Source organism: Dermacentor albipictus, chromosome 2, assembly GCF_038994185.2.
Source record: "Dermacentor albipictus isolate Rhodes 1998 colony chromosome 2, USDA_Dalb.pri_finalv2, whole genome shotgun sequence".
Classification (NCBI taxonomy): Eukaryota; Metazoa; Arthropoda; class Arachnida; order Ixodida; family Ixodidae; genus Dermacentor; species Dermacentor albipictus.
Genome location: NC_091822.1, coordinates 179,489,384 through 179,505,041, shown reverse-complemented (window position 1 = coordinate 179,505,041; position 15,658 = coordinate 179,489,384). Strand labels below are relative to the sequence as shown.

The window sequence follows — 15,658 nt, the reverse complement described above, 5'->3', positions numbered from 1 at the left end:
TTCCCTCTCAGTGAAATCAGGGGAGGCGCTGCGATCGCCGAGGAGTGTAGACGTGCTCGCGTCGGCTCTGTGTTCGTGAAATGATTTTGCAGCATTTTCTTGCGAATTGTGGCCTAATTTTTACACCAGTCGATCCGTGAAGATACCAGGACTCCGTAGACGCCTCATTTTCAGGTGGAACACTCGATTTCCCTGTGCTACGGACATTTTCCTGTGCTGCGAACGTTTTTGTGAATCGCCCACGCCGCCGCCGCACGTGCACGCCGGGCGCACCGGATGCGCGGCGCGCACTCGAGCGAGTTCCGTATCGCCGATCAAGTTTCTCTGCCCCAGCAACGAGCATGGAGCTCGAAGTGGCCGCCGAGACGGGCTGGCGAACAACTCGCCTTCGCCAACCGGCGAAGCTGAGGGACGACTCTTCACCCCAAAATGACTCTACCCAAACCTCAAGCACTCGTTCTCGTTCCAAGACCAGGCCACCAGTCAAGGCACAAGTTCTAAAGGCTGGACGCATGCCTCCGCTACCTTCCAACCAAATCAAAATTATCATTCGCCCCAAGGGAGCCCTCAACATTGCCAAAATTGGTAGTCCTACCGTGACTACAGCCGTTCTCCAAGCCGCACAGCTCAGCCCAGCAGATATTCAGCAAGACACGGTGTGCCCCAACACCCAACAAAACATTGTCGTTGTAAGTACGCCAAGTCTGCAGAACGCCGACCGGTATGTCTGCATAAAATCAATTCAAGTCAATGGGGTCACGCACGATGTTAACGCGTATGAGACGGCCGCCGAGGACACCACGAAGGGAGTCATCTGCGGAATCCCCCTCTCCGATACCCCACAGCAAGTCAACGCCAATATCATCAATACCCACAACCCCCTCGCACTAGCCGCAAAATGCATTGGAACAACAACCACCGTTGTTATCGCCTTCAGTGGCCCCGACGTGCCATATCTGGTCTGTTACGGAGCTACCTTAATCCCATGCTCATTATTCCGCAAGCAAATAGAAATTTGCTACCAATGCGGCCGCCTCGGACATCGCATGGATGTCTGCCCTTTTCCCAATAACAAGATCTGCAGAGGTTGTGGAGTCCGCAACCCACCTCCCGATCACACGTGTAACCCCAAATGGTCACTGTGCGGCGGCCCTCATCTTACAGCGGACAAATCGTGTACGGCTCGCTGCAAGACACCATACGTTATTCGCAAGCGCGTTGGGGAACGCCGAGCTGCAATGCAAGCCACCCTTCAAGAAAGCGACTTCCCGCCCTTGAACTCCAAGCCCCGCTCCAGATCTCGGACTCCATCACGCTCGAGGCAACATTGTTCCCGGACCCCTTCACGTTCGAGACAGCGCCGTTCCCGATCCAGATCTACCTATACCCCACCCGCCAAGTCTCCTACTAACAAGGTGAGCTTTGCAGAAGCCCTTAAGGGCACCTCGCGAGAGGGTCGCAACACACCTTCTCCACAGTCCACGAGCACCAATGATAACGCAGAAATAGCTCACCTCAAAAAAGAAAATGCCATTATGCGCGACCTAATTCACAAGCTCTCGCAAGAGGTTCGCGATCTTAAACAATCCAGGACACCTGCTCCTACACCACCCACCAAAGCGTCCCACTCCTCTAGCCACGACGCTCTACTGACACCAGCCCCCAAAAAGCGGGCCCTCCAAGAGGGAGCCACAGGCCAAGTGCGCTCAGAGGTTAAGGACATGCTAGTCTCACTTCAAAGCACGATGACCGCACTCCAGAACGCAGTCAAATCCATGCAACACGCCGTTCTCGCACTGGCACAGCGCGTCACAAACATTGAAACCCACGTACAAACTCTCCCCGTGCCCGCTCATCCTACCCTCCAAACCCCCCGCACTGCCCCTGACGGCATCCCCCAATCCCCATCATGGCCCACACTAACAGAGATACACTTATCTGGCAGTGGAACTGCCGAGGCTATCTCCGCAAACAGCCAGTCATCCGTCAACACCTTCGTACCCTCACCCGGCAACCGGACGTCATCATGATTCAGGAAACCCATATCGATTCGGTCACCCTCCCAGGTTACCAACCTTTCATCCCGATACATGCTTCTCGCCGCCTCTGCACTTTCGTCCACAAGAGAATCACCGCCATCGAACACAATCTCCACGACCGAAACATCGAACACCTTCTCGTTGAACTTATCCCCACCAGGAGATGTAAGGAAAGTATTTTTCTCCTTAACGTGTACAGCCATCCCTTTGCCAAAGTTCGAGGCCGTTTTCTCACCCTCTTCCAGAAGGCCCTTAACGTAGCTGGCACCAACCCCCTCGTTATTGGTGGAGACTTCAATCTCCCCCACACGGTATGGGGATATGGCTACTCGACGACGGCGGCTCAAAACCTTTGGAAAGACTCCCAAGATCTCGGCCTCACTTTCATTACAGACCCCACGTTCCCCACACGCCTCGGTAGCTCCACTTCCCGCGACACGACCCCCGACCTGACATTTACCAAGAATGTCACCAACGCTCAATGGAGCAACACACAACATGATCTCAGTAGTGACCATTCCATCATTGCCATACTTATCCCTCGGATAGCTGCAGTTACTGCCAAACCCCGTGAGTTCACTTGGGTTGACTGGGATGCATTTCGCAAGCATCGATCCGCTGACCAGCACGCGGAACGCATAGAGGACATTGATGCATGGACCCGAAATCTCCACTCCGATACCAATGTAGCCACGCGCACCGTTACAACCGATGCCCCCGTCGAGCGCATGGACAGTAGATTGGCCCATCTCCTCGCGGCTAAAACATCCATCCTATCCCGCTGGAAAGGGCAACGTCTCAACAGGCGCCTCCGCGCTAAAATAGCCCTCCTCAATAAGGAAATCGAAGCCCATTGCCTCACTCTGAGCCGTCAGCAGTGGACTGAACTGTGCAATACTGCTGACGGACAGATCCATTGTCCCTCTTCTTGGAAGCTTATCAAACACCTCCTCGATAGCCAAGCCACCCGCTCTTCCCAACAAGATCGCCTCACTAAACTTCTCTATACAGAAAGGAAGAAACGGCCGCGCCCAAGTCTTAGACTACCTCACCAACAAGTATCTCCCCGTGGGCCCAGTGCAATCTCACGGCTCCTACACCGGGGCCCCCAACCCCCCACTGGACGAAGACTTTAGTGTCGCTGAGATCCAAGCCACCCTGCATAAATTAAACAGCCGTTCTGCCCCTGGTCCCGATGGGGTCACTAACAAAGCCCTCCGTAATCTGGATGATGCCTCCATCACCCACCTGACAAATTATATCAATGACTGCTGGCGTAATGGTGCCATTCCGCCGGCCTGGAAAACAGCAAAGGTCATCCTTATTCCCAAACCTGGCAAACCTTCTAGCCTCGATCATCTTCGTCCCATCTCACTAACCTCATGCGTGGGAAAGGTTATGGAGCATGCCTTCCTCACGCAAATCAACACCCATCTGGAAGACACTGCAGCGTATCCTCACTCTGTCATTGGCTTCCGGGCCCACCTGTCGACCCAAGACGCCATGCTACAACTTAAGTACCATATACTAGAAGATAGAACACGTAGTACTAAAGCTATACTCGGCCTCGACCTCGAAAAAGCATTTGACAGCATAGCCCATTTCACCATTCTTGACCGCATCTCACGCCTTAATATCGGTGCGCGCGCTTATAATTACGTCAGAGACTTTCTCTCTAATCGCACGGCCTTCCTTTCGGTGGGGGATCTCCGCTCCGACGCCCAGACTTTGGGCAGCGCGGAAACCCCCCAGGGCTCCGTTATCTCCCCAATGCTTTTTAATCTTGTCATGATCGATCTTGCCAAGTAGTTGCAGCAAGTGGACGGTGTCACCCACACCATATACGCTGACGATATAACCATCTGGGCCCACAAAGGCAGTGACGGCGAAATAGAAACGGCGCTACAATCCGCCATTGAAACAGTCGAGACCTATATCCAAGGCACGGGGCTTCGCTGCTCCCCTGCAAAGTCCGAACTCCTTCTCTACAGGCCTACTCTCCGTGGCCGCCATCCAAAATACTCCACCGCTAAACGCCATTACGAAGACATTGCGCTTCATCTCACGGATGGCAGCCCCATACCCCTCGTCACCAATATCCGTGTGCTCGGCTTGTTCATAGAGGCGAACGGAGCGAATGGCATGGCCCTCGCCAAAATCAAGAGAAATACAGCCAACACCATGAGACTTTTGAAGCGGGTCTCCAACCGCCGTGGGGGTATGAAAGAGGAGAATCTGCTCCGGTTAATCCAGTCGTTCGTAATTTGCCACATCATCTACGTTGCTGCGTATCTAAACTGGTACAAGGCTGAACAAACCAAGCTCAACATCCTCCTACGCGGTGTCTATAAACAAGCCCTCGGCCTCCCCGGTTGCACCAGCACTGACCTCCTCCTTCAACTAGGCGTCCATAACACACTGGACGAGCTCATCGAGGCCCAACGTCGCTCTCAGCTGGAGAGACTCACTCTCACAGCCACGGGTCGCCATATCCTCACCTCGCACGGCATCACCTACCACCATCAACACGGCCATAAGCACTAGATCCCCTCCACCATACAAGCTTGGATTCACGCTGATCCTATCCCCAGAAACATGCACCCCAAATACAACCACGCACGTCGCACAGCACGTGCCACGGTTCTCACCAAATCGCTTACTCGCCACGACGGTGTGAGTTTCGTCAACGCTGCCGAATATCCCCACGGTACCCGCTTTGCAGCCGTCACCACGCGTGAAGGGTCTCTCCAACATGCTATCAGCCTAGTAACCCCACACGCTGAGGAAGCTGAAGAAGTGGCCATCGCGCTAGCCACCCTAGACCCAACATGCCATACCATCGTCTCTGACTCCCGCTCCGCCGTTATCAACTATATCAACGGCCGTATTTCACACCAAGCCTTGCGCATCTTGCAACAAGAGCCCCGCTCAACCGACCATCAGGTTACACTCGTCTGGTTCCCGGCTCATGCAGGCACCGTCCACCCGCACCTCCCCAACCTCAACGAGGTTACCCACTCCCTAGCGCGAGGCCTAGTTGACTGCGCGGGAGAAGGGGAGGCTGCCCCCACCGGTAGGGATCGCCTGACACGCTACAATGATCTTGTGAAGTCCTTCTACTTAGAGCGTAGAACCTTCCCCGGCCCACACAACAAACTATCCCGAGCGCAGGCTACAACTTTCCGCCTGCTACAAACCAATACTTACCCCTCATTACAACTTTATAACAAGATTTACCCAGACATTTACCCCAATCCCACGTGCCATATCTGCAAGACACAGCCAGCCACACTTCCACACATGCTTTGGGACTGTAGGCACCAATACCCCGACACTAACCCCACGACCCTCTCGTCGAGATGGCACGCTGCCCTGCGTAGCCCCAACCTTGACGACCAACTCTGGGCGACCCAGCAGGCCTGCGAGGCGGCGAAGAGGCAACACCTCGACGTCTCCATGTGGGAGGCCTAGGCCCAGTCACCATCTCTTGCTGGTTTCAATAAAGTTTATTCAGTCAGTCAGTCAGTGAAATAATACCAACTTTCCCTGGTTACCGGGCTTCTACAATTCCTCCTGAGATGGACTTGTTCAACAGCTCTACCGAGTACTTTAAGTAGGCAGTGTATTCTATGTCGTAGGGCAAACAGAAAATTAGCATAAGCACTCTTGCTTTCAGGCTGCCATAGACTTCGAGTTAAAAGTGCAGTCCAGATCAACATGCCCGACCTTGATCCCTCCAGCCTATGTGCCAGCCTTCCCTATGAGCCAATACTTGTGCAGGTGAACATACCTTCTCTGTTCCATGCAAAACATTTTGTTAACTGTTTCCAGGAAAAAGTACTTCAAGCATAAATGGCTAACACATGCTCTTCATACCAGGTTGCCATGGATAATGGAGACGATAGGAAAGTACAGGCCAGCGTCGCTGTCCCAGATCCATCCGGCAGCTTCTCTGTCTCTGTGTCCTAACTGCTGGTCTTCAATGGGAGTTGACACTGTCTCCTTCTATAGGGGCATTTTCTGACACGCTCTTCTGTGGGAGAATGCCCCATTCATAAAAAGAAACAACAAAGATTGGACACGAAATGGTGCAGCTCAAAAAAAAATTACTTGTTGGGTTCGCCACCGGGCCATATGCGTCGGCGCTCGTGACTCGACAAAAAGCAGCCGCAGCGGCACGCGCAAGCTCAGGCTTCACATAGTTTTGCGCCCATCGCAAGAGAGGCACCTCACGGCTACATTCGGATATTGCCAGCGCACAATGAGGAAGTGCAGAAACATGCACGCTTGCAATCTCGGAGGGATGCGCATGCGTGCAAACTCGATACCATGGGTGCACAGCTAGAAGGGGAGAAGGGTCGTTTTGCCACACGCTCGCACACCCTGTAATATTTTGGGGGCAAGTGTACATACTAGACATATTGTCTGTAGTGCTTATTTTTGAAATGTGATATTTTGGGACATATAATACATATAATATGCATCTTGGCTTTGTTGCACATTAAGAATTTATTTTATAAGTACTATATAATTATCTGAAAAGATGAATGTTTCTTTAGATTTCACACATTTCTTTTGCTACATTGTAAATGTATATCCTGATAGATTAATGTTTCGTATGTTATATGTTTGCCGATAGGAGACTTACTGCTGCCATGCGAGGGCCTTCAGGCACATTAAAGCTGTATGTTGCAGCTTTTCGCCTGGAGGACAGCCAACAAAGTTTGTTGGAAATAAAACCATTTCTGGTACGACAAGTCGAAAATTCTATTTGAAGTCGCTGCCTCTAGACCCTTCATGCCAACCGCCATTTTGGCAAGGCTGTGTGATGTCTGGGAATAAGGCTGCTTCGATGGATTTCAAGACCAGATAGCAGCCTTCCTTCACACACTCTGGCACCAAAAAGGGCAGCACAGGTGTCAGTGTTACTTGTGCTACAATTCCTTCACTTGTGCTATAAATAGCAGCAGCAAACTGCCAAGATGCAAAAGCAAAACAATGAATGAGGGCCATAACGTATTTCCCAGCTCCTGAAATCAGTTCCAGTTTTTGCAGTAGACCAAAGCATGGCCTTCAAGATCAACTTCGATTACCAGTGGGAACAGTTTCCGAGGGTGCCAATTCATTTCATCAAGACTCAGTGTTGCCACACTGCTTTTGATTCAAGTGTGAGAAAAAAAATTGAAGTGAACATTTTCTAACACATTGAATGCAGTCGAATTTTCTTTCTGTTATGCTTTCCTCTTATTTCAAAGCAAAAAAAACCCCAAAAATTTAAGAAAACAAGAAGCAAAACAGAAAGAAAAATATCTCAGTATAGGGCGAACATCATTGCACAGTGTTGTGAAACCAGATGTGCATGCCTGTGAGGGTGATGATTGAAGTGTGTGCACTATACATTCAGTGATGCTACAGGCACGCACTGTGCTGTTTGCATTTCATTTGATGGTGATAGTACATCCACACAATGTAGCCGCAGGGACAAGTGAGCAGTCAAGTGAAGCTTTTTGAGATCATGTTTAGTTGGATCATGCAAATAAAATGCATTAATTAATCATATGCCATGGAAGAATCAAGCACAAGTACACAAATTACTGTGCATGACAGGAGTGGCTGCGAAGATGTATAAGGCTCACACAAAGGACGGACAGCAGACAAGGGACGATGATATTTAACTAATTTCGCCATGGAAAATGACTTCGAAGTTTGTGCATCAAGTACGAAGAAAATCCGAGGACACCTAAGCACTTCTTATGAGTTGTGAATACTTTAATGTCCAACTGAACGCCACTGAGCAGGCCGAGATATGAACTCCTCGCAGGCAAGCGGGCACGTTAAGACGCTTGGCATATATTGATTTAGCCTTACCGAGGCGCAGTTAGAACACACACAAGAGCTTGAGTAGACAAGGAACAGGTGGTAACACAGGCTTGCGAGAGGGAAGGTGATGTGTTGTCGTAGCAATGCACTCTCCCCTCGCGAAGTAGCGCAGCAGCAGATGTTCCCCTTCGCTCGCGTTCCTCTGCTGAGACACGAGCCAGCAAGTGCAAGCTAGTGTCATGAGCGCGCCTCGTGTGCTCACATGGTGTCACAGTCAACGGGAAATTAGGCACCGTTTTGCTGCTACAGATGCTGCCGGCTTTTTCACTGAAAGAACCATTTAACTCTTGCATTAAAAAAATCCTGTCACTGACCACATAATAAACAGCAATAAAGAAATTCCATTAAAAGTATTGCATCAAACCAGCTCAGAGCACAAAAAATTTACCAGAACTGTCAGGCTTGGCTGCTGAAAATTAATGTCTTGTAGCAAGGTTTAACGAGCACAAATGATATGCAAGAATACTCAGAATGATGCGAATGCTCAGATGCTAAGCGCTGCTCTTGTGCAGGAGCTTGGCAATGCAGCTGGCATAAATGCCAGTCTTCTGACTACTACACTGGTTTCATGAAAAGTAGGTTATTCTGGCAAGAGTATCACTGCAACATCACTGCACTACACTTTTACTTCACTGTGTCAGATAAACAAGTCAACAGACGTCTGAAGTGGTTCAACCACAATTCACAGCTGGAGAACAGGATAGCATCCATAGAATTTGGCGAGATTATTAGACAACAGGCAAAGGAGAGTGGACAAAAGTTGGAGGTGAAAGCTGTTCTGTTTGACTGTGACGAGGTGTATTGGAGTCGTCAAGCAACAGGCAATAGCGATGGTTCTTCCTAGCGTGCCGATATTGTTCTGGCTTCAAGGCACATAATGGTGATTATTGCATTTTATAGTGTCCCATTCTTCTTTAGATGACAAATTATTTAAATCTGTGTATTGGTTACATTTGCAGTGACGTCCAAAATCTAGATTTGTACTGGGCAACGACAATACTTAAAAATTAAGCTCAGTGGTTTTACATGCCAAAATCACTAAATGATGATGAGGGATGCAATAGTGAGAAACTGGATTAATTCTGAGCGCCTGGGTTTAACGTGCACCCAATACATGGCGCACAGCATTTTTTGCATTTTGCCCCGATCGAAATGTGGCCGCAGGGGCGCAGGACCAAAGCCACAGCACCAGTAACATTAAAACAAAGCAGTGATTTGATAAAGCGTGTAAGAGCACAACAGTTTTTAAGCATTGCTTCATGCTAAGGTCTAAGTCATAAGCTCGGTACCGTCACACAACAGCCACATTAACGAGATGAACAACGGGGATAAAATGCCAAATTAAGCTGCAAAATTATGAAGCAAAAGCCTTTGAAGCTGTGAAGTTCTTTAGGAACTTGGAAGGTGTGGACATTTGGACATGCAAAGGATGCAGTCTTTGGAAACAACTTGCCAAGTTAATTAGTTGTTTTTTACCAAAGCAATATTTCATCACAAAGCAAATAGCTATAATTTAAATATGCTCCAAGATTGAATGCCCTATGATAAAAATTTCTATTGCATTTTTAGCAAGTTATATGGAGCAACCAAAGGTAAGAGACATTTGATGCTAGTGTTCAATAAATTTCAGTTATTAGAAAGCCCTCGTCCTGTGCCCTTCTGTGTGTCTTCCGTTATTTCCGCACTGATTAGTAAGTATGACGCTAGTGACTGCCATAGAATACGTGAAGGCCGAGAAAATAGCAATGGCAATGAAGAGCTATTGCTTGAACAACGACAAAAAAAGCTTAGGTGTAGTGACAAAGCAGAAAGGAGAACATGAACGAAAAGTATGTGCGAAGTCATACATGACAAGAGAAACCCAGCAGGCAAGATGTGGTGAGCAGGGGGGCGGGGAGAAGTATTCCGTAAGAGCCGACCTAGTGGACTGTCCATTTTGGCCGCTACTGATTGGCTAGGGCTGCTGGTCTCCTCCTCTCACAGCTGAATCCAATCAGCAGTGGCCGAAATGGACAGCCCACTAGGTGTACTCTTACAGAATACCTCCCCCCCCCCCCCCCCCCCGCAGGAGAAAATGATGAGATGGATTCTTGCCTTGTGAAGTGCAGCAACTGTTCTTTTTTTTTTTTTCTGTTCAGAGAGAACGTGAGTGAGACTGGAGATGTAAAGGCTTTGATGTGGAGATAAGCTGTGGTCTGGGATGAAGCACAATATTGGTTTCCAGCTGTGGATGAATTTCCAGGAGACCCTGCAGATAAAAGTTTTTTTAGCAATTAATAATTCACGTATCTGGCGAAGGAAATCATTACAGTGAACATGCGGCATAAGCAATAGACAGCCAGGCACATATAGCAAAAGACAGTGCCACTGTAGAGGAATGGCGACAGGGAAGAGCAACAAAAAGTGATCAAGTATGTGCAGGGAGAAGGGTACAGAAAAAGTACAAGGGATCACACAAAGGAGATCAGTTTGACAGTGACAACAAGAGCAGCACTTATGAGCACAAATTTCAGAAGAAAGTAGCAAATTAATTGGGTCATCAGTTGCCAAAGAGCAAGCATTTTCTGTCACGAAGGCTACTGATGCCAAGCATCAGTCCTGGCGCTGTTAAAGAAGTGAACGCGCAGTTGTGGCAAGGGATAGCAGCAGCAGGTGTCTCATAAAAATGGCAGTAACAGGCTGGTACACTTGGCTACAGTGAGCCAAGTGTACCAGCCTGTGCTTCTGGAAATCTGTGACCTATGTCGAGTTGAAATGTACTGCTAAAGTGGGTGTACGTCGGAAAGACTTTCTCGCCCGTGCGGCGCTCGTGCCGAGTTGGTGATGGCGGATTATTGATTTAATGAGCCATCTTTCGTCACATTAAAGATGTTTTGTGTCTCTTCCAGGGCGAGGAGTAGGGGCCATAGTGTAGACCACTGGCATATCCCCTTCGATATAAATAAAGGTTCTTCAGCAAAACCATGTGCAATAAATCGGTAAGCGGGAGCCGCAGAGCTAGCGAAGCAGGCACGTCGGACGTAGTACATTTAAATTAAAGTATGGGGTTTTACGCGCCAAAACCACTTTCTGATTATGAGGCACGCTGTAGTGGAGGACTCCGTAAATTTCGACCACCTGGGGTTCTTTAACGTGCACCTAAATCTAAGCACACGGGTGTTTTCGCATTTCGCCCCCATCGAAATGCGGCCGCCGTGGCCAGGATCGGACGTACATTTAGGCAGATCGTCATTGTAAGCTCAGGAGCTCTCGTGAGGGCTCCGTTTGCCGGTGACGTATACCGTCCTATCGCAGTACTGGTGAAAATCCATTATATCGTCGGGACGAAAAAAGCACCCCGCCACTTCTATAACACCAGTCGGAACACTGCGGCCGCCATCACCTTTTAGAGTGGTCTACGACCATAATTTGCATAACGACTTTCGCTTTTCCTAGCTACAGGGTGCTAAATATGTTTCAACATGCAGACATGCATGTTCACGCGAATCTCTTGAAGGGTACAGTATGCACTGACAACCAACGCATGATGGACACGGCGAAATGCTATGGCATTAAAGTTGTCCGATTGATCCTCGATATCACAGGTTCACTGATCAATGATTCACTGATCCCGTCGCACGTTACGCATGTTACCGTTGCGACAAAAAGTGCAACAAACCTACCAGCAACATCCACGGAGACGCAGGAGGAGAACTTGTGGACGACGCACGGCACGCACGGCTTCGTCAAGAACACAGACATCGACGTGAAGGAATCGCCAGCCGACACATGGCAGAATGCCGGCTCGCCTAGGGACAAACGCATACAAAACGAGCAAAGAAACTTCTCCTCCGTGGTACCTAGGCAAAGGGAGAAACTTAGGGCGCAAACGCCCCCAGATTTTCTCTCTCGCAGCTGGCGATTCCGCAAATGACCGTCTCGTCCCAGACGCGGGAACTTGAAGTAGGCGTCCCCACCCGTATTTCGTTCTCGCGCTTTTTCTGGCTTGCCAAACGTCTTATCGCTGTAAGAGTGGCGTTTTTGGTGTTGTTGGACGATAATTTACTGATGCAGAAGAAATCGTTTTTCATTTTAGTGTCCCTTTAAGAAAGTGCAGGGAAATCGAACGAACCTTTCATTTTCTTTGTTTTATCCATCCGGCATATGCCACTGGGAGTGTTCCCATTCTCGGCCAATACTCCACATTGGGCATGTCCCACTGTCACATAAGATGTACAGCTGTGCATGCACTTGCAATCATTATTCTTCCCTAAACAACCATCATACGCTGCCTTTGTACTCGCAACACTGCGCATACGACTTGCACTGCACATCTGCCAGATTTGGTGTTTTTGATTCGGCATAGCTTCCAAACGGTGTAGTACATGAACGAAAAAAATCGCACGAAATTGACGTTGTGACCTTTGTGGTGGCTAAACACACATTCCACGAGATTACATGTTGCGCTGAACGAAAGTAAACAAAATTGTACGCATAGCCGTAAGTTGTAAAGCACTTAAATGACCGCTTGACCCGATCTTTGCCTCGCATATTCCAACGTGCATTGGCTCTGCATGTTGTTTTTAATCGATGCACACTTTTTGATCCGCTGCTATGTCGGCAGAGCGTGTATGGACTGGAAACACCAAGACCTACCACGCCCTTTGAAGCGATGTGTTGGGTCGACCCGTTTGGCTTCAATCGTATTGCAGAATGCTCCCTCATAGTTCTTTCCTCCCGCCATGTGCATTCCCCAGTCCTTTCATTGGGACAGCAGACGCTACGTGGATACTGTACACATTGTGCTGGCTTTGGGATTTCATTTGCAGCACAAGGAAACATTTCTACACTGGATTAAGAAACAAAATGAGTCGCCACAGTGTCAGCTTCGTACAATATTGCTGCTGTCGCATGCATAATGTCTTGCCTTGCACAAACACATTGGTCCCTCTAGTAGCGCATCGCAGAACGCACAATGATGCTGGACAGCCAGCTAGCCACAACATGCTTTGCACAGCAGCGATTCCTGTGGTGTTTGGGATGTGAATAATTGTTCTGTAATACTTAATTGACTGCTAATACTTGCAATCTGCTATGGATTCAACACAAACGATTCCCCTCTCATTGCTTGCTTAAGTTGTACGATCTCTAACCTGCAAGTCTTAAAGATCTGAGACTCGATACCTAATTTGCATCTGGTGCACACCATTGTGCGAACACAGAGCCGTCAGCCTTTGCAGAACAACAAACACGGGTAGCTGTCAAAAATTTATTACAATAGCTAAAAAATTGGCGCTAGGTGTACACATTTGTTGCAAGAGCACTTCAACAGATGAACAACACACACCAAAACTAATGAGAAATTGTGAGCTTGCAATAATATTAAGGACAACTTATGAATAAGTAGTATTTATTTTCTGGCAGAACAAAAATGTACGAATGCTCTGCATACACACATAGCACATGTCCCATGCAACTTGTGACAAAATGTAAAAATATGCAAATGCTGCATAGTTGGACAGAACCAAAGTAACGTTTGCCGTGGCTTGTAGCAAGCCAGTCTATTTCTTGTTTCTTGTCTAACTACATTAGATAAAAATGTTCAGAGCAAAAGTGTCAATTAAAAAATTGTAGACCATACTGAAAAATTGCAGATCCAGCTTTCTGTTGCTCAATACATGCTACATAAAATGTTTTCCTACAAAAGAAGTACCGCGCAACAACGTGCCAGCACCTATTTCATTTCACACGCTTTCTTTCAGGCTTGTGAAAAACTTGCGTAGCAGGTATTGAGCAACCAAGACCTGAATAAGGATTTTTCAGAATGTTCTACAATTTTCTCATTGATACTTTTGCTCTGAACATAATATCTCATAATTTTAACTAATTATCTAATTAGGCACAGTACAAAAATTGCCCGACTTTCTGCAAGCGACGGCAAACAACACTACCTAGGTTCTGCGAAACTATGCGACACTTGCATATATTTAAGTTATGGGACAAATTTTGTGGGACAACCATTATACTATCCATACATACATATCTACCAAGGCAGGGATGGCCTTGGATCCTGTTAAGCACCAGAGCAGTGAAAACACGATTACTATAAGCAGAGACTTAGTTTTTTAAAACTGTGTACAACTGTGTAAATAAGGCACTTCGTGTACATATGAAGTGGAAGGTTAAAATTTAGATTAAATGTGCGAGAACAGTCGTGTTATGTACACAAATGAAAAATGCCAAGAACGGACAAACAAAAGCTGCCACAAATTAATGCTTTCCCAAACAAACAAACAAACAAACAAACAAACAAACAAACAAACAAACAAACAACCCAAACATTGCATTTAACTATAGGATTCGATCTGAAGATTAGACCACTGCTGAATTCTGTTATGTTCTTTCACTTCCAATGAAAATCTGGTTCCAACTCAAACTTACAGAGCATGGGGCATCGCTAATGGCCTCCTGTTTCCAAAAGGACCTGGTTTCAGTTCACTATTCTTAAATATAGACAAGAAATGCAGGCAGCAAGGACAAATAGCTTGAGGATGTGCCTTTTTCTTGACAAGGCAGTTTGATGGTTAGGTAGCAATGCATGAAAGACAATATCATACACGGCAACCCCACTTGTTAAGCTTGTGTTTAGGAAAGCTTTCTTCAACTGCCAGTTTAATTTATGATCTAGAGTTCCCCATGCGATTTTACATAAAAAAATAAATATGTATAATACACGATTTACACAAGTTGTAAGACATTAAATACAAGTCTAAAATGCAACAAAGTTAAATCCAACATAGGCAATACATTTCAGTTCTACTTGAACCGAGTGTCGCGTGGCCTGATCTTTGCACGGCCTTCGAGAGCGTTGAGAAGTGTTGCATGCAACAGGTTACTCCGTAGGGCCTCGAGGGCTTCCCTGGCAGCTGCAACGAGCTTCCCGTCTTCGTCGTTCAGCACCAGAGGGGGCAGACGAGAAGGTGGCCCCTGTAATGGTAAAAGTGCCACATTTCAACCAATACTGTATCACTGTCATCGTGGTCCGCCTATTTCCATTTCTATTCATTGAGTTCAAAGCTCAACATCAGGTGCTACATAGAGAATTGGTTTAGAAATTAGAACAAGCAATGTACTTCCCTACTGTTCGTGGCCGTTTGCAACGCAAAGGAACGAGGTGCCTCCAGGCAACATTGCCTTAAATATAAATTCCCTGGAACAAGTATTGTACTCAAAATGCTGTGAACACATGTACCCTTCTGTATGAAATAAATATTAAACTTAGCAAAGTACCGTATTTATTCAAATCTAGGCCGATAGTTATTTTTTCAAATAATTATATTCCAAACTCTAGGGCCGCCTTAGATTCGAGGATCTTAAAAAATGCGCCAGTTTTTCATTGAAACTGCTAAATATGGTGCATAGCTAGTGCCATCCAGAAAAGTCAGTATCGCAGCCACTACTAGCTGTGCCAGTGGCCAACCGTACACAGGCGAAGTCACCATTTTGACCTGTGTCGTGTCGGCCGTATCGGTGTGCGGCGTGGTGTTATCGCGATGGCACCAAGCAGGAGATGTCACTACAGTGCCGCTTTCAAGCGAAAAGTTGCGATAGCCGCAGAGGCATCATCGAACCTTCAAGCCGGGCAGGACTTTGGCATCGACGAGAAAAACGTCCGTCGTTGGAGGGGACAATGCCAGCAGCTTTTTGCGTGCGCCGCAACGAGGATGGCAATTAGCGGACCAAAGAAAGGCCGTCACCAC

General features: G+C 47.6%; 2 protein-coding genes and 1 long non-coding RNA gene across 4 annotated transcripts in view; all 3 read right to left on the bottom strand.

The window, feature by feature from the left end:
• The window catches only part of LOC139056350 (uncharacterized), a 33,306-nt gene extending 21,477 nt beyond the window's left edge, over positions 1-11,829 (bottom strand). Inside the window, exons 1-2 of the long non-coding RNA XR_011512311.1 lie at positions 11,582-11,829; positions 10,014-10,167 (exon numbers count right to left, since the gene is read on the bottom strand). This is a non-coding gene — a long non-coding RNA (uncharacterized lncRNA). The remainder of the gene's footprint in view (positions 1-10,013; positions 10,168-11,581) is intronic.
• On the bottom strand, positions 602-5,824 carry LOC139056348 (uncharacterized). Its single transcript, XM_070534513.1, has 2 exons — positions 3,561-5,824; positions 602-3,524 (listed from the first exon to the last, which is right to left on the bottom strand). The coding sequence occupies exon 2, from the start codon at positions 2,786-2,788 to the stop codon at positions 1,853-1,855; it is 936 nt and encodes a 311-aa protein (XP_070390614.1). The 5' UTR covers positions 2,789-3,524; positions 3,561-5,824; the 3' UTR covers positions 602-1,852.
• Positions 11,830-13,291: 1,462 nt separating the features above from the next.
• The window catches only part of LOC139056344 (uncharacterized), a 37,016-nt gene continuing 34,649 nt past the window's right edge, over positions 13,292-15,658 (bottom strand). The window contains exon 4 of one of the 2 annotated variants that reach the window (XM_070534508.1): positions 13,292-14,885. In XM_070534508.1, coding sequence (XP_070390609.1) covers positions 14,715-14,885 — 171 coding nt within the window. In that variant the 3' untranslated portion in view covers positions 13,292-14,714. The remainder of the gene's footprint in view (positions 14,886-15,658) is intronic. The other variant, XR_011512298.1, reaches the window with a different exon arrangement.